Source organism: Staurois parvus, unplaced genomic scaffold, assembly GCF_062004578.1.
Source record: "Staurois parvus isolate SC_StPar_1 unplaced genomic scaffold, SC_StPar_1.0 ptg000513l, whole genome shotgun sequence".
In the NCBI taxonomy this organism is placed as follows: Eukaryota; Metazoa; Chordata; class Amphibia; order Anura; family Ranidae; genus Staurois; species Staurois parvus.
Genome location: NW_028318309.1, coordinates 3,836,009 through 3,855,000, shown reverse-complemented (window position 1 = coordinate 3,855,000; position 18,992 = coordinate 3,836,009). Strand labels below are relative to the sequence as shown.

The following is an 18,992-nucleotide window of genomic DNA, read 5'->3' as shown; positions in this document are numbered from 1 at the left end:
ATGGAAGAGAAATATATTTCCAATATATTTAGAAAAAAAAAAATTATACATGCAACAAATATTTACAATATATTGGCCTACACGAATATATTTTAACATGTATTCCAAAAATGTAAATTAAAATATATTTTCCAAAAGGCATATAGTTAAAAATATATTTTTTAAAATATATTTTCCAGATATTTTTGAACAGCTAAAAAAATGCATTTAAACATAGATATATAAATATACTTGTAAGTGCATTCCAAATTACACTTTGAAGTATATTTCAGCATGTGTTCTGATTATATGTTTAATAGTATATTCACAAATATATTGAAATTTTGAATTATATTGAATATTTGAAATATATGTCAATATATTTGGGAAGAATATATTAAGAATGTATTTTTAAAATATATTTAAATTATATTTTTCTTCCATGTGGGTACTACAGTGATTCCACAACTATTATCACATGCATATGAGCCAAGCTGCATCGATGTAACAATCCACACCTGGTGTTCAGCTTCAATACATTACATAAAAAATATACTTTCTGGTATATGGCTATTGGTTTAGGGATCTCTTTCGGACAAACCTGCGAGAGAAGAATGGTCTTCTGTAAAATTCTCATCACCGTTGGGATTGGCCATTTTGGGTTCTTAGGGAGATATTATTTTATTTATTATAATATCATTCATGATAATGGTGATGATGATGATGATGATTACACTCTACGTTGTTCTCACTGAGAAGTGACTTTTAAAGTGTATGCTGATGAGAAAAGGTATTTAGCAGTTTATATTGACTAAAATAATTGCATTTCCATGTTGTGTGTACTGTGGGAGACCAGATTTAGTGAATGCAGGGTCTGGGGAGACCAGATATAGTGAATGCAGGGTCTGAGGAGACCAGATATAGTGAATGTAGGACCCGGGGAGACCAGATATAGTGAATGCAGGGTCCGGGGAGAGCAGATATAGTGAATGCAGGGTACTGGGAGACCAAATATAGTGAATGCAGGGTCCGGGGAGACCGGATATAGTGAATGCAGGGTCTGGAGAGACCAGATATAGTGAATGCAGGGTCCGGGGGGAGACCGGATATAGTAAATGCAGGGTCCGGGGAGACCAGATATAGTGAATGCAGGGTCCGGGGAGACTGGATATAGTGAATGCAGGGTCCGGGGAGACCAGATATAGTGAATGCAGGGTCCGGGGAGACCAGATATAGTGAATGCAGGGTCTGGGGAGAGCTTTATAGTGAATGCAGGGTCCGGGGAGACCGTATATCGTGAATGCAGGGTCTGGGGAGACCAGATATAGTGAATGCAGGGTCCGGGGAGACCGGATATAGTGAATGCAGGGTCCGGGGAGAGCAGATATAGTGAATGTAGGACCCGGGGAGACCAGATATAGTGAATGCAGGGTCCGGGGAGAGCAGATATAGTGAATGCAGGGTCCTGGGAGACCAAATATAGTGAATGCAGGGTCCGGGGAGACCGGATATAGTGAATGCAGGGTCCGGAGAGACCAGATATAGTGAATGCAGGGTCCGGGGGGAGACCGGATATAGTGAATGCAGGGTCCAGGGAGACCAGATATAGTGAATGCAGGGTCCGGGGAGACTGGATATAGTGAATGCAGGGTCCGGGGAGACCAGATATAGTGAATGCAGGGTCTGGGGAGAGCTTTATAGTGAATGCAGGGTCCGGGGAGACCGGATATCGTGAATGCAGGGTCTGGGGAGACCAGATATAGTGAATGCAGGGTCCGGGGAGACCGGATATAGTGAATGCAGGGTCCGGGGAGACCAGATATAGTGAATGCAGGGTCTGGGGAGAGCTTTATAGTGAATGCAGGGTCCGGGGAGACGGGATATTGTGAATGCAGGGTCCGGGGAGACCAGATATAGTGAATGCAGGGTACGGGGAGACAGGATATAGTGAATGTGGGGTCTGAGGAGAACAGATATAGTAAATGCAGTGTCCGGGGAGACAGGATATAATGAATGCAGGGTCCGGGGTTTAGTAACACTTTAAAATAGGACTAAAGGGATTTTTTTTTGTTTTTTCATTTTGGATAGATGTCCCATCGGGGAAATTTCCTTTCACTTCACTTCCATTCCTAAAGCCAAAACCGTTATAGGAAATCCCTCCAAAATGAGGGAATCCCTGGTTGTCACCAGTGTCCCTATCAGAAGATTTCCCCTCTACTACTTTTCTGGGGACAACCCAAAATTTGAGATGTTCTTTTATTTTCGATGATATCAGTAAACAGGACACAGGGTTCCAATCCCTCTCAACTCCATCCACAATTACAAATAAAGTTGTGCCTTTAGTTATAATTTTATAGCCCGCAGTACTGCTCTTGGCCCGCAGATCTCACACTGAAGGCAAAGTGAACTATACACAATTCTATCTTTATGTAATGATTTCTGTATTCTCAGGATCCAAACAATACAAATACCCCGGAGGAATTATCCAATGGGCCCGATACCGCAAGAGTGGAAATGGTCTAAATGCTACTGAGAAAATCTACAGTGAATCTGTCAATATGGTAAGATGGTGTATTTTGTTCACCTTAAAGGGCGCCTGCGGGTTCAACCAGAGTGCCCGAGTCCTTGTTCACACGGGGCGTACTACAGCATAGACTGACACCCGTGTGGCTGCAGGTGCACGGCCCTGAATGCAGTGTACATTTGGAGTGCATGGATGTCAAATTTGGAGGAGCAGCTGCACCTCTGCAGCCTCTTTCCCAATAGACATCAATGGGACTCCATGCTTGGCGATGAGCACAGAACACCTGTGCATCCCAGTGTGGGCAAACACGGCGCTCACATGGGTGTACGCTGTGGAACACCTTGTGTGAACATGGCCTAATGATTATTGGTAAAATAACTGTCCTTGTTCTAAAGTGATTGGAAAGGATAACGTTTTATTTTTTTTTTTAAATGACAAATATGTTATATTTAGTTGCTCTGTGCAATGGCTTTGCACAGAGCAGTGCTAATTCTCTTCTTCTGTGGTCCCCCGCCAGCGTTCCTGCCCCTTCCCACCCCACCGAGTGCCCCCACAGCAATCCGATTACTATGAGGGCACTCGTGCGTGCTCGCTCCCAAGCCAGCTCTGTATGTCCATAAGAGACACAGAGCATGGTGCTGCCCCACCCCTCGCTCCTTTCTCACAGGCTGTGATTGACAGCTAATGGCTCCCACTGCTGTCTCTGAGCCAATGAGGAGGGATAGAGCGGAGAGAACCACTGGATTGAGATTGAGCTCAGCTAAGTATAATGGGGGGGCTGGGGGAGGAGCTGTATGAAGGTTTTTATACCTTAAAGTGTTACTAAACCCCCAATATTTGAAATGCTACAATTTTGTCCATATTCAATATATTTTGAAATATATTACACACACACACACACACACATACACATATATACACACACACATATATATATACACACACGCACATATATTTATATATATAAAATGATTTTATACACACATACGGCATGTTGAAATGTGCATTTTTATTACAAAGTATATGAAAAATATTTTTAAAAATGCATTTCAAATATACTGCATGCCTTTAAAAATACAAATCTACATTTTTGGAATGCCTTTACAAAAATAAGTAAATATATATGTTAAAATTACTTTTTTATATGTTTAAAAAAATCTGAAGAATATATTTAAAAAATATATATTTTAAAAATATATATTTTTAAAATATATATTTTTAAAATATATTCTTCAGATTTTTTTTTTATTTGCCACTGATAAAAGTAGAATAAGAAGAAGAATGTCTATGTATTGTATGAAAAAAATAAAATCATTTTAGCAATATCAGTAAAACAAAGCTTTGTTTGTCCTAAAATTTTTCTATAAGTAAACTATAGCTTTATTATTACTTAGGATAACAAAGTTATTGCCAAGTCAAAAGGCCCAAAAATTGCATATATTTAAGGCAAAGTGGCAATGCCTGTGTAATGTTCCCATGAGCCACTGATATTGCCCTTTGCCAGCGTACTCCCTTCACTCCTTCCTCCATCACATACACCACCAGAATCCCCAGTGTTGGTGGGTATCAGTCGCAATGAGGTGCGGAATGTGAAAGTGCTGAGGCCAAGTGGGGTGCTGTCACATGCTCTCCCATAAATGGAGGCACTGGGTATTTTTGGCGGTTTGAGGCAGCAGAAGAGAGCTGACCAAATGAGTAGATGCTTACACAGACACTAGGGGGTTGATTTACAGAAGGCAAGGGAATTTCCCGTAGCTTAGTAATTGTGTTAAAAATTCACTTTGCAATGAATACCCAATCACAAGCAAGGAAAATAAAAAATAGTAGTTTTGCTTGCACATTATCGGACAATGAAAGTCACCCCATTGACTAAACTAAGTGAAAATTCCTTTGCAAAGTGAAAATTCCCTTATGATATCAACAGCCTATTGGCCTTTTTAGAAAAGCAACCCCTATATCTCTTTAAGTGATCAGGAGGAAGGGGTGAACTGACCATTGGGGTACTCGGGCACTGCCCGAGGGCCCGGGGTCAGTAGAGGGCCCATGAGGTGCCCCTGGCACCTTTCATAGGCTTTTTTGGGTGTGGTTTGAGTGTGGGCAGGGCACAGGAGCCCCATGATCCCCTATTGCCCGGGGACCCATGAGTTGTCAGTCTGCCCCTGTCAGGAGGACTACATTTCAACAGAGAAGAGACACAGGGCTTATGGTCAACCATGGATTCAGGGCCCGCATTTTGGATCCAGGGTCGTTTTCATGCACCAGTGAACTGAAGTGGAGACAAATGTAGAAGCACAATGGTCTGCACTGTACCAGCCATGTTATTTCATGCACTTGGACATGGACATGGCAGGCGCAGTTTAAGTCCCATTTGTAGTGTAATTTCCTTGCTGTATGTTGAGTACAGGTTTTTTTTAGCCCTTTGGGTCAATACACTGGCTCTGGGCATTGGAGGCCCCCTGACTCCCTAATTTGATCCTCCAGGTTATGGAGTGAATCCAGTTGAATAATCCCCACCATTTCTGACTGCAGTGGGTATCACTTCGACTAACAGTTCTCTTCTTTGCTCTCAGCACTCTGACACCCTTACTCTGGCGACACTGAATATCACCAGTAATGGACTAAGACAGCCACATTTCCACTTCAACGCCCATGAAATGGGATATGTTATCAGCGGCTGTGGTCAGGTAAGTGTTCCTTGACTCATATTTCGTTTTTTGGATGGTTAGTGGTTTGTCTTTATGCCCTTACTGCCTGCAATCTGTATATTAACATTACCCAATACATTGCTCCTGGCCAAGGATAAATGTCTTTACTTTGACAGCTGCCAGTCATGCACAGTATTCACCGGTATCTGTCAGACTTGGCATTAACTGGTAGCTTTGGTTCCTACTATCAGATTACATCAGGGGTAGGCAACCTTTTAGAGGTTGAGATCCCCTGTGGGAATGGGGGGTTGGAGGGGGAGTGATACCCTTTTTTTTTAAAAAAACAAAATAACTATCAAGCCCCTCAGTTAAAAGATGGCATGAAGAACAGCACCCATTAACTCCCCTCCCCCTCACACACAGTATTTACCTATACCCCCCCCACCTTTGCATTTCCAGGTAGGGGGCGCATGCGTGCCCTACCCGCACCACTATTCACGGCCTCGGCTGTCAATCACCAGGTCCCGGCTGGTGATTACCCGCTGGCACCCGGTGATAGAGGAGCATTACTGACGGAGGGAGAGAATTGTACATTTATAGGTAAAGTTGATCCAGGGAATATCCGATTGCCTCTCGGGGGATCAGGAAGGAATTTTTTCCCTGCAGGAGCAAATTGGATCATGCTTTGCTGGGTTTTCTACCTTCCTCTGGATCAACTATGAGTATAGGATTATAACATTTTTTTATTTTTTTTAGTGTTTGAACTGGATGGACTTTTGTCTTTTTTCAGCCAGACTAACTATGTAATGAAGGGTGACCTCCAGCCAAGACTTGAGATTGGCTCTAGCTGACTTGTTTCTAGTGCATATTGTAAGACCCCTTTCACACTGCCTGTCTGATCGGATCCACCTGTCAGTTTTTCAAGCGGACCTGATCAGATGATCGATAGCTCTCTATGGAGCGGCAGGTGTCAGCAGAGATGTGTCCACTGACACCCGCCGGCGTCCGATCTGATCCCATATGCCACAAGCAGACAGATAGGGATCCGTTCCCCAACCACCCGGTGGATCAGATGAACAGACAGGCAGTTCATTTCCATCCGACCGCCCCATAGAAGACAGCGAGCTGTGTCTGTGTCTGCTCTGCAGCAGCGGAGCGGACACAGACCTGTCATCCACTTGCTCAGCAGATATCAGCAGAGAGATCCCCCACTGAGCAAGGAGATTCACTGACAGGTCGTCCTCCTTTGTGAAAGAGGCCTAAGAAGCTCACAATGTGCAGTGGAGCCTTTACAACTGTGCAAAGAATGGCTGGAGGACAGCTTCAAATCAAGAGGAGCCCAGGACCAGTCAGGATAGCTTCCCTCAGAGGAGATGGAGGAACATTTGCTCCCAGATCTCCTCTGTAACAAATGATCCCAAAAGCAATGAGGATTTTGTCACTTCTGCTTTCAGAGCTGTTGCAGCCGGGGAAGTTGCTGGTCAAACACGATCTGTGTTTGGTTAGCTGCCTTGAAGGGCAGCGGAGACATCAGGGGTTTAATAGACCCCTGATGTCTTCATAAGGAGTACCTGTCACTGCCCAAAGCCATCACAAGGGGGCTTGTTTGCTCTCTTGTAATAGCAATAAAGTTATATTTAAAAAAGTGCGGCCCCAATCCTCCTCTTCTTGGATCCGATACTTCCGGCCCTTCCTCCTGCTGAGTGCGACCATAACAAGCTGCTTGCTATGGGGGCACTCTAGCGTGCTCGCACCTGAGTCCTGATCTCTGTGTGCATAGATACACAAAGCACAGCCCGACCCCACACTCCACTCCCTCCTCACCTGCAGTGATTGACAGCAGCAGGAAACAATGGCTCTCACTACTGTCTCTGAGCCAATGCAGAGGGAGAGAGCATCTGCTCTCAGGCATAGCACTGGATCGAGACTGGGCACAGGTGAGTTTAAAGGGGTTGGAGGATGCTGCATGCAGGTTTTTTTTTTTTTTTACCATAATGCAGAGAATGCATTAATGTATAAAACCTTCTGCCTTTAAAACCACTTTGAATAAAATAAATACAAATATTTAAAAAATGTAAAAGCACCCCCCCGCACACACACAAACATACGTCTCACATGCGCATGCAAATAGTGATTGCACCACACATGTAAGGTATTGCTACAAAGGTCGGAGTGAGAGCAATACTTCTAGAGCCATTGGCCACAATTAACTCAAAACTGGTCACTGTAAAGGATTTTAAAACATCACCAATGGACTATTTTAAGTACTGTAGATTGTCACCATTTCCCAGGTGAGCGCAATTTTAAATATTGACATGTGTAGTATCTATTTGACATAACATCATCTTTTATATTTTACCAAAAAGTGTGTATTATATTGTGTTTGTGTGCACTAAAATGGTATTTATTTCTAAAAATGTGCTGCACAAATATCGCACAACATAAAAAAATTATGACAGTTGCCATTTTATACTCCAGGGCCTCTACTTTAAGAAAATAATGTTTTGGGTTCTAAGTAATTTTATAGCAAAAAAATGCTGATGTTAGCATGTATGTGAAAAATGAGAAAATTGTAAGCTGTTAATGACCTCCCAACCACGGCACAATCTGCCTGGAGTTTGCATGTTCTCCCTGTGCCTGCGTCGGTTTCCTCCGGGTACTCCAGTTTCCTTCCGCACTCCAAAGACATGCTGGTAGGTTAATTGGCTCCTGTCTAAATTGTCCCTAGTATGTGTATGTATGAATGTGAGTTAGGGACCTGAGATTGTACGCCCCTTGAGGGTTAGGGACTGATGTGAATGTACAATATATATGTAAAGCGCTGCGTAAATTGATGGCGCTATATAAATACCTGTAATAATAACCTCTAAGTGTGTTGTCCTAATAACATGTAGCCGACAGCTAGCTAACAAAATTGACAGAAGCAGCATTGTGTTTCACTCCAAAACTGAATTTACTTCTGTGAATAGTTCTGTAAAACTGCAATACAATTACATAAACGGAAGTTACAATATGCTCGTAAACATGTCTCTCACAAATGCCCACAATGAACACATTTCTTGCAAACAGCTACCTACAAATCACATTAAATATTTTGAAATGCGATCTAGCTATGTATGTGACTGTAAAAAACACAACAAATGAACTAACAGGCATATGTGTATCAAAGGGAGAATGGAGGAGACCTGGTGTTCATCAGGAAGCTAAAATGGCTGCAGTGGTTTGGAAAAATCTTTATTAACAAGACACTCCCTATTCTTCTTGAAAGGAATAATAAAAACAGGTGCAGTTGCAGTGAATAGATGGCTCCCTTCTTAACACAAAGATGATATACAGAACACAAAGTATGAGAAAAAAGAAAAAAAAAATTTTTTTAATGATCTTCAAAAAGACCATAACATTTCAAACAGCTTTAAAGTTTCTGTTCAGTTTTTGAAACAGTTCCACAATGTTCCCCTCAAAGGGAAGGGTGAAATCTAGTTGGAAATAATCTCCAGGTCAGGATATATGGATAGTTCCCTGCTATTTATGATGAGTTTATGTGGAAGATGAAAGGCCTGAGATCAGATTGACAAATGTGATTGAAGAGTGTAAGTGTATTATGGGTAAAACTATGGACTAATAATGCTTTACTTGTTCAGATTGGGATAATTGGAGAAAAACCAGTTCCAGACTTCACCATTGGTATAGGAGATGTATTTTTCTTTCCAATTGGCACTCAGCATTATATCAAGAGTATCTGTGATGAGGACCTCTTCATGATTTTGGCCTTCAGTACTGGAAATCAGGTGAGATACTCTAATTGTTTCCCCATTTTTTCCTTTTTTTCTGAATTTATTGCATAATGTATGGAAAGGATACACAGAGCCCTCATCTATCATACAAGGTCCTATTTAACTACCCAGATGTGATACAGTATATTAGATATAGAGTCTAGTGCTCCCAACAGCAGTATAATTCATAGAACTCTTCCCTCTGCTCCTGTCCACCTCAGGATTTTGGGTGTTCCAATCTACCTTTGTGTCTCCTTTTACATTCTCTATAGCAGGGGTCTCCAAGCTTTCAAAACAAAGGGCCAGTTTACTGCCCTTCAAATATTAGGAGGTCCCGACTGTGGACACTGGAGTAGAAAATGTCCTGACATCAGTAGGAGTAAACAATGCTTTAGGCTTGGTGGTCAATGGGAGTAAAAAAAATATGGTCTTGGTGTCAGTGGGAGGAATAGTGCCCCATAATTTGTGTCAGTGTGAAAATTAATTCCATATCTCTGGTATAAGTAGGAGGAATAGTGCTTCATTGTTGGTGTCAGTGGGAGGAATAGTGCCCCATAATTTGTGTCAGTGGGAAAATTAGTTCCCTATCTCTGGTGTAAATAGGAGGAATAGTGCCTCATTGTTGGTGTCAGTGGGAGGAATAGTGCCTCATTTTTGGTGTCTGTGGGAGGAATAGTGCCTCATTGTTGGTGTCTGTGGGAGGAATAGTGCCTCATTGTTGGTGTCAGTGGGAGGAATAGTGCCCCATTGTTGGTGTCAGTGGGAGGAATAATTCCTCATTGTTGGTGTCAGTGGGAGGAATAGTGCCCCATTGTTGGTGTCAGTGGGAGGAATAGTTCCTCATTGTTGGTGTCAGTGGGAGGAATAGTTCCTCATTGTTGGTGTCAGTGGGAGGAATAGTGCCTCATTGTTGGTGTCAGTGGGAGGAATAGTTCCACATTGTTGGTGTCAGTGGGAGGAATAGTTTCTCATTGTTGGTGTCAGTGGGAGGAATAGTGCCCCATTGTTGGTGTCAGTGGGAGGAATAGTGCCCCATTGTTGGTGTCAGTGGGAGGAATAGTTCCACATTGTTGGTGTCAGTGGGAGGAATAGTTCCACATTGTTGGTGTCAGTGGGAGGAATAGTTTCTCATTGTTGGTGTCAGTGGGAGGAATAGTGCCTTATCTTTGGTGCCAGTGGAAAGTGCCTCATATCAGTGGAAGGAATAGTGCCCCAAGAGCTGGATAATGGCAAGCAAAGGGCCATATCTTGCCAATGGGGTGTAGTATGGAGACCCATGCTCTATATAATATAAGTAAGCAGTACCCCATCATGGCCAAAGCAAATGTGCGGAACATGTCTGCCCACCTCTCCACTTCAGCCAATCAGAGGAAGCCTTGTATTCATTTATAAAAATACAATGCTTCCTGTGAATTGCTGAGCAGCGTTAGGCCCAACTTGATTATGTTCGAAGAGCAGGATGGGAAGTTCCTGTCTTGATGCCGGAACACAGCATTAAGCTTTAATGTAAGGTTTTGGTTTAAAGTGGTTGTAAAAGCTGAAGGATTTTTCTATGCATGGTAAAAATACTTTCAGTGTACAGTGTCCCCTTCAGCCCCACTCTAATATTTACCCAAGCTGCTCTCCCTGGTCTCTACCTCCTCATTGGCTGAGACACAGTGATTGGGGGGGGTGGGGCCAAGCTGCGCTCTGTGTGTCTTATAGACATACAGAGGTGGCTCAGGAGTGAGCATGCATGAGTGCCCTCAGTGCAGCATCTTTCTCTCGAGGCACTGAGCATGGGGGAGGAGCACTGGTGGGGACCTGGGAAGAGGAGGATCAAGGCTGCTGTGTGCAAAACCATTACACAGAGCAGGTAAGTATGAGATTTTTTGTTGTCACTATAATTTTAGGGGTTAGGCAGAGTGGTAAAATTTTGTAAATATGTGTAGCACCCTCCTAGTCATCTAGGGGGAGCTAGACCTCAATTATTAGCTAGGGGAGACTAAGTAGCAGCCTGGGTGTAATAGCTAGCAGGGGTCAAGCTCTGGTCAGAGCTGAGAGGCTCTGCAGACCAACGCTCTGGAATTTCCCCCTGCCCTAGAACTTTGGTGAAAGGTCTAGAAACAGTGGGTAGATCTGAGGAGTGGCTGATCTGCACTTTTGAGGCAGCCTAGCATCCAACAGGAGGCTTGGCAAGGGGCCAGGACAGCCCCTAAAAGTGATTGAGCCTGCTCAGCTGCAGAAGAGTTCAGGTGTAAGACAGAGAGGAAGATGTGAGGCTGAAGGCAGGAGCCTGGGAAGAAGCCAAGATGGAGAGAGGGGCTCGCCTACAGGCAGTGGAGCTGGAAAGGATGAAAGCTCAGACCCTCATTGGCCCCTGAAGCGAGGACCACCTGTACAGCAGGGAAGGAGCGGCCCAGCTAGAAGACCTGGTAGCAGCCATCAACCTACCAGCAGCATAGGAGAAGGACTGAGTGAGTAACCCTGCACCCCCTGGGCTAGATAGGGGAAGGAGCACTCTGGTGGGAAACCAGATTTGCCACCTACTGTCTAATTTCTTAAAGGGACAGGCATCGGATCCCCTGCTCAAGGATACTCCAGACAGCTGGGTGAGTTTATCTGGGGTCCGTGGTGTTACTACCAGAGATGCTGGCTAGCTCTCCAACAGAGACTGTGTAGACTTGTAAATAATTCCAGGAAGTTGTCCTCAGTTCATCGGTTAATTGGGCATCCCATATACCCCCCACCCCATCCAAATCCCCCTAATAAAATATCAAAAACAAACTCAAGGACTGATTTCTGACTCATGGATGCAAGTTGTAAAAATGTTGTAAAAATGCATGTTGCCTTGTTGTGCAGGATTATAGGGGTGCTCAAATACTCATCAAATCCTAAGGGGGTAGTGCTACACATGTTCACCTTCAATTGAGATGTTTCCCACACAGTAGTTTTTTCAACCACTATATATCCTCAGTCTGATAGCAAGCATCCGTTTAGCCCCTTTCTCTTAGACCAGGTCATCCAGGTTCATCTTGGACCCACCCAAGCCTGTGACTGAACATTGAAGCAGCACAGTGATGAGCTCATCCACATGTCACTCTGATCTCTCCTCTTATCAGCATGCTTCATGTCAGCACATGAACTGATTGGCTTCTTGTGCTGTTTCATCCTCTCACACTCCAGCCTTGCTGTACTGGGACTGCAGGAGGCTGATAGCAGGTCAAATGTAAGTACTTATATGGCTTACATTAAAAAAAAGAAAGAAAACATATAAGGAAGTGTAGTTTATGGACACTAGATTAGTGAAACATATGCTTCCAGCTTGGTATTGTTTTTTCTAAATGTCTTTATTTGGTTTTGGCAGCTGGTGACTCTCGATATGGATGACTATTTCCATGCAACAGCAGACCATATCCTGGCCCAGCTTTTCCTTAAGAAACAGGATGAATTTAAGAAGATTCCAAAATTTGATGAGGACCAAGCCATCAATGTACCATAAACCACTCAATATATCACATGCTTACACTGTATCAATGCACAGAGTTACTGTCAATAAAGGACTTCAAGGACTCCGTTCAACGTGGAGCATCAATATTGCACCAGTGTCTTGTGATATAACCAATGGCACATTGAGCCAAGAACTTTGTGAACAAGGAGTTGAACATTCTGCAGTGTCTGCCGAAGACTCAGAAGCATACCCCTCATAGATACCTCATGGTGGTTTTACCAAATTTTAGGAATGTTACTACTCAACTTGGGATGCTTCCAGAGAAGCAAAAAGCACGCAGAGGTCCTCAAATCCAATTATCCAGCCTTGTCATGTTGTTTTTTTTTTATTTAAAATGTATTTATGTTGTATATATTCTGTTTCGTTATTTTTACATGGTTACATGAGATATAGTGAGGGTCTATACTGAGAGATAAAATATAGAGTATACAAAAATGCAGAAAATATGCAAAACATACAAGTTTCTTACACCACTTAAACCTACTGATAACTAATAGCTCCTATCTAAGGCCCCATGTACACAGGACACTTCTGAACGATGGAAACTGACTGCTGGAAAACATAGGTAAAAAAAGTCTGTTTAGCCGCGTTTGCATAACGAGTTAATGCACGTTTGTGTTTAGAAGTGTTTTTTAAAGATAAGCACAGGAGAACCTCCCAAATGCCCAGAATGCACTGAAAAATCACTATTTCAGACTGTTTCAGACAAAATACAGAGAGTAGAAGCAGAGACAGCAGTATGTGTTGAGATTAGCTTAGGTGTGAGTTGCTCATTAACATTTCTTTTGTTTCCAAGGGTGGGAAAGGTGTCTGGTTGAGGGAGTCATTAAGGTCACCTGGCAGGGGGTCTTCATGAGGAATTTGAGGTGTGAATGGTCATTAAACATATCTTTTGTTTTCAAGGGTGTGAGAGGTCTGAGGTGTGAATTGGTCATTACAATGTGTGACAAGCTTGGTGGAAACATCCTGTGGTACCTTGAAAACGCTTTGCATGCATTTTTCATGATGAAAAAAGGCTCTGGACAGCATCGGGAACTGGAAGAGTTAAAAAAAATTTCCGATGCAAACGCTTATAAACGCGATTTGCCGCATTTACAAGCGTTTTGCGTTTGAAACGCTGGTAAAATCGACCGCTGAACGCAAGTTTTCTGCGTTCAGAAAAACGACTGTAAACTCAAATGCCTGTAAACAACTGTAAACGAAGATGTGTACATGGACACATAGGAAAACATTAAGCTCCAAGGAGCAGGGCCCTCCTATCCCTCTTGTATTGAACTGTATTGTTGCTGTATTGTCTCCCGTTATATTGTAAAGTGCTGAGCAAACTGTTGGCGCGATATAAATCCTGTATAATAATAATAATATTAGGGAGAGTTCAGGGGCTGCTGAAAAAAACGCTGAACATCTCCTAAATGTGAGTTTATCAGCTGCAGTGTACATGAGCCCTTAGATCTTTACCTGAAAGTGATCCACACTAAAGCCCACACATCCACACAATGAAATTATTGCACAAAATGATCATTCTTTTTTTAGGTTTCTTTTGCATGCTAGTCTCATATCGAAAGTGAAGAGGTTACTGAAGTTACAAAAATTCTTGTACAACAGAGTAAAAAGTTGAAAGTGATGTAACCTATTATATTGTATTTGTGTTGTATTTTCAGATGAAAACTGTACTGATTAAAGGAATATTGTACGATCTGGTATCGTACAGGAAACATTTTTGTGATCATCCCTTTGAAAAATTTTGAATAAAAGCTGTGTACTGACAATCAAATTATTGTACGATTGCTTCTAAAGTGGTATTTTTCATAAATGTTTATGATCTGTGTGTACTAGGCTTAAAACCTCAATTAAAATATTATGCACAGTCCAAGCCCCAGTTCCACAATCCCTATCCTTACTTTAATCATCCTTAGGCTTCATGTACACGGGACACTTCTGAACGATGGAAACTGACTGCTGGAAAACGTAGGTTACAAAATGTCTGTTTAGCCGCGTTTGCATACCTCGTTTATGCATGTTTATGAGCATTTGCATTTAGAAGCGTTTTCTAACTATAACCTCAGGAGACCTTCAAATGCCCAGAATTCACTGAAAAATAGTAAAAAATTAACTATTTCAGACATTTTGAGAGAAATAGAGAGCAGAAGCAGAGAGAGCAGTATGTGTTGAGATTAGCTGTTTTTTTTGTGGTGTTTGGATGTGTTCCGGCTCATTTCTGTGCAGAAATTATTGCAGCAGTGTCTAACATATTTTCTTTCATGCGAAAAATCAAAGTATGGTACTGGGTCCATTTTGAGTACCGGGAAAACGCTTTGCATGCATTTTTCATGATGAAAAAAGGCTCTGGACAGCATCTGGAAATGGAAGAGTTAAAAAAAATTTGCAAACACTTCTAAACGCAGTTAGCCGCATTTACAAGTGTTTGGCTTTGAAACGCTGCTAAAATCTACTCCTGAACATAACTGTGACTGTAAACTCAACTGCCTGTAAACGACTGTAAATGACGATGTGTACATGGACACATAGGAAAACATTAGGGAGAGTTCAGGGGCTGCTGAAAAAAATGCAGAAAAGCTCCTAAACGTGAGTTTATCAGCTGCAGTATACAGTTGCAAGAAAAAGTATGTGAACCCCTTGGGATTACTTGGAGTTTTGCATGAATTGGGCATAAAATGTGCTCTGAACGTCATCTAAGTCACAACAATAGAAGAACACAGTCTGCTGCACATAATACTACACAAACATTAGATGTTGCCATGGTTTAATTGAACATAACATGTAAACATTCACAGTGCAGGGAGGAAAAAGTATGTGAGGCCCTAGCTTAATGACTTAATGTATGTATGGACAAAACGTTTATTTTTTTAGATGTTGTAAGGAAAAAATTAGAACTCTATCGGATATTACTGCTATCTGGTGCTAGAAACATTTCCCCGCACTGCAAGCACTGTTTGGATGTTCTGACAGCCACAGGTGCTGGCCATCAGAATGCAATAGCTGGTAGGTGGGTTTGTCCATCTTTACACCCCAGTCACATCGGGTGCGAATTGGCATGCGATTTGCATGCCATGCGACTTGCAAATCGTATGCAAAGTCTCACCCTATTGTCCGCCATTAGAGCGGTCATATAGGTGCAGTTCCGATTTGGTCAAAGCCGCACCGATTTCTAAAGTAGTACATGCACTACTTTTGTTGCAATTTGCATAGTCATCTGTGTCAGATGTCTTGCAAATCGCACCTCAATTAGGCAAGTTAACCGATTTTGAAATCGTGCAACTTCACTGTAAGTCACACGATTTCAAAATCGTCTTTGATGTGACCCGGGGTGTTAGGCTACTTTCACTCTGAGGAGTTTTTGAAGCATTTTTGTGTTAAAAAAGGCATCTAAAAAGCTCAAGAAAAATGCTTCCCTATGTATGTGAATGTATATCCATGTGTGTTTTCACACTGAGGCGTTGTGCTCGTGTAAAAACTCCTGCTTGCAGCATCTTTGGGGCACATGTGGTGAGTTAAAAAAATGCCCCAGAAACACCTCTTCCCATTGAAATCAATGGAAAATGCCTTAAAAACGCTTGCAAAGCGCCTGAAAAATGCCTCTGGGAAGGGTTTTTGGTGAAGTTTTTAATTCACGTGTCTTTTAAAAACGCTCAGAAATCGCTGTAAAAATGCCTATGCATTTTTGCTGTGTTTTTGCTTTGGATCATTGTGAAAGTAGCCTAAGGGTAGATTTAGACATATTAAGATTGCTTTTCAGAGGCGATTGACAGGTGGTGAGGGGATGAAGTGATGCATCCTCACTGTCTGATTTAACATCATTGTCACATACCTTGTTTGGAGGCTGAAGTGACAAGAGGGCTTCCCCTTAAGGCTTTGGTCCGAGTTCCCCTGAATGTATAAGAGGGGCACAGGGCACAAAGAAGCATGGGTGCCGGTAATCAGGTAGCAGGCAGTGGTGGCCTCTGGACAGCAGTCAGCAGCAGTGCAGGTACACCAGAAGAGAACCAAGAAGGTCATCTGGGAACTGGACCTTAGAAGCTTGGCAAAGAAGCTGCAAAGACACCCAGTCAGAGGTAGATGCTGGTACCTGTTGGGATCAAGGACATGGTCAGATGGCAAGCGAGGGTCGAGTCATACACGAAGAGTAGGAGAAACATAGTCAGGCAGCAGGCCGTGCTGAAAAGTTTGCATACCCTGGCAGAAATTTTGGCATTCAATCACTTACTAGGAAGCCGCTGGATCGTTTTGCCAGCTGACCATAGAGCTGATTGGAGACCAGAATGGCTCCAATCATCTCTATGGTCTAAGAAACCAGAAGCAACTATAGCAATTCCCTGTGATAAGAATAAAAGTGATTAAAAAAAAAACGAAAGGGACAATGTAAAAGTAAAAGAAGCAAAGTAAATGATAAAAAAAATTCACCCAACAGAGGCGCATGCGTGGAGCTCTCTAAAATGGCCGCCTAAGCCTAGAGCTCCATCCCAGGCCAGCCGACTCTACTCAGCACCATAGATGGCCACCTGTACTATTGGTATCCTATTACACCCCCAATGTCGGTCAACCTGCCTTCTTTTCAGACATGTTCCATACCCTTACCTCGCATTTGGAGGGCACGGTGGTTTTCAGGGGGAACTCCAATATCAAACTATAGATCTTAGTTTGAACAAGTCCAGAACTACAGCGGCGCATCTTCGTCCCTAAAAAGATTATAGCCATTGCTAAAATGATTAACTCTTTGTAACTGGTGGACATTTGGAGGAAAACTCACCCCACGGGGAGAGATTATACACATTACTTGGGCCCGCATGCTACTTATGCTCGAATAGATCACGTATTTGTATCAAGCACTAGCGATCCTGGGGTTATTAAGGCCCATATTAGGGAAACAGCATTGTCCGATCACTCTATGGTCTGTGTAGTCTTCTCGCAATCTCAAGGGAGGCCGGGTCCCTTTCGTTGGCAATTAAATGATAATATGTATAGAAATAGATACTGGCTTGTGTGAATACTTTTAACCAAATGGCACAGCTGATGCTTCAGCAGTCACATTATGGGCGGCTCACAAAGCTACGATGAGGGGGAAGTTTTTATAAATTTCCTCTTGGGTCAAATGGGAACGTCGCATAGACATAGAGAGATTGGACGCCGAATTACAGTCGCTTAGAAAAATTCATAAATGCAAACCCATTAGGGACACCCTTGCCAAACTGGAATCTACTAGGCTGGCAGTGAACCTAGCACTGATGATTAGGGCTGAGAAGGACTTGAGGTGGACTAACACTCATTTCTAATGCCAATGGGATAGAATTGGCTTGATGTTGGCTGCTAAGCTAATGCTTAAGGCTCGATCCCATACATTCTCCCCCAAAAAATCTGTCCTGTGGGGATATACTCAAAATCCGCAAAAAATAATGGATGAATTTCATGCCTTTTACTCTACGCTATATCAGTCATTTCTTCGCTGTATTATAAAAAATTTGCTCCCACCCTATCACCATATTAGCTATTTTCTTTCATTCCCTACGGGACGGGGAACCTCTAGATCCCTGCCTGAACATGGCCTATATTACCGTAGTCCCAAAACCAGCTAAGGATCTCAGATATGTTAGTAACTATTCACTGATCAATAATGATTTGAAACTTTTGACTAAAATCTTAGCTGATCGCATATCCTTTTATTAGCGCTTATATACATAAATATCAGGTAGGTTTCATACCAGGAAGACAGGGATTAGGCTAGATCCGTAGAGCGATTAATGCTGTGTCCAGGGGCGGACTGACCATTTGGAAACTTTGGCACTGCCCCCCCATGAGATGCCCCTGGTACCTTTTTTTATAGGCTTTTTTGAGTTTTATAGGCTTTTTTGAGTTTGGGCAAGGACACGGGCTCCATGATCCCCTATTGCCCAGGGCTTTTTTGAGTTTCATAGGCTTTTTTGAGTTTGGGCAAGGACACGGCCCCATGATCCCCTATTGCCCGGGGACCCCATGAGTTGTCAGTCCGCCCCTGGTTGTGTCCCTGCTGCGCTTTATACTATCTACAGACTTATAGAAGGCCTTTGACACGGTGTCTTGGCCTTATCTTTAGATAAGGTCTTAGAGGTCTGGGGGTTTGGTCCATGTTTTTTACGCATACTACAGGCCCTTTATTCTTCCCCTCAAGGTCAGTACTCCCAGTTGATCCAGATTGTCCGGGGGAACTCAGCAAGGGTGTCCTTTATCCACCCTAATTTTTGCATGGCAATTGAGACCCTTGAGGTAGCAATTCGGACTGATCCCGATATACATGGGGTAGACTGCGGTCCAGAAGAACGCAAGTACGCGCTGTTCATGGATGACCTTTTGATGTTTTGACCTCCCTGTTAACCTCTTTTTCCAAGGTGGTCCTCCTATTACGGGATTTTGAGAGGGTGTTGGGTTCGGAGGTTGATATGACTAAGTCATTAGCTCTGAATGTCTCTGTTCCAGCAGGATTGATTACTCTACTAAAGGATTAATTTCCCTTTGAGTGGAGTGACTCCCACATTCCGTATTTGGGGGTGCAGCTTACAGCTACTGTGGAATCCCTTTATAAATTCAAT

General features: G+C 42.8%; 1 protein-coding gene across 1 annotated transcript in view; it reads left to right on the top strand.

Moving 5' to 3' along the window:
- LOC149451855 (uncharacterized) overlaps positions 1 to 14,185 on the top strand; it is a 49,284-nt gene extending 35,099 nt beyond the window's left edge. The window contains exons 6-9 of the mRNA XM_089690063.1: positions 2,431 to 2,540; positions 5,074 to 5,187; positions 8,790 to 8,936; positions 12,268 to 14,185. Coding sequence (XP_089546189.1) covers positions 2,431 to 2,540; positions 5,074 to 5,187; positions 8,790 to 8,936; positions 12,268 to 12,402 — 506 coding nt within the window. The 3' untranslated portion in view covers positions 12,403 to 14,185. The remainder of the gene's footprint in view (positions 1 to 2,430; positions 2,541 to 5,073; positions 5,188 to 8,789; positions 8,937 to 12,267) is intronic.
- The last annotated feature ends 4,807 nt before the right edge of the window (positions 14,186 to 18,992 follow it).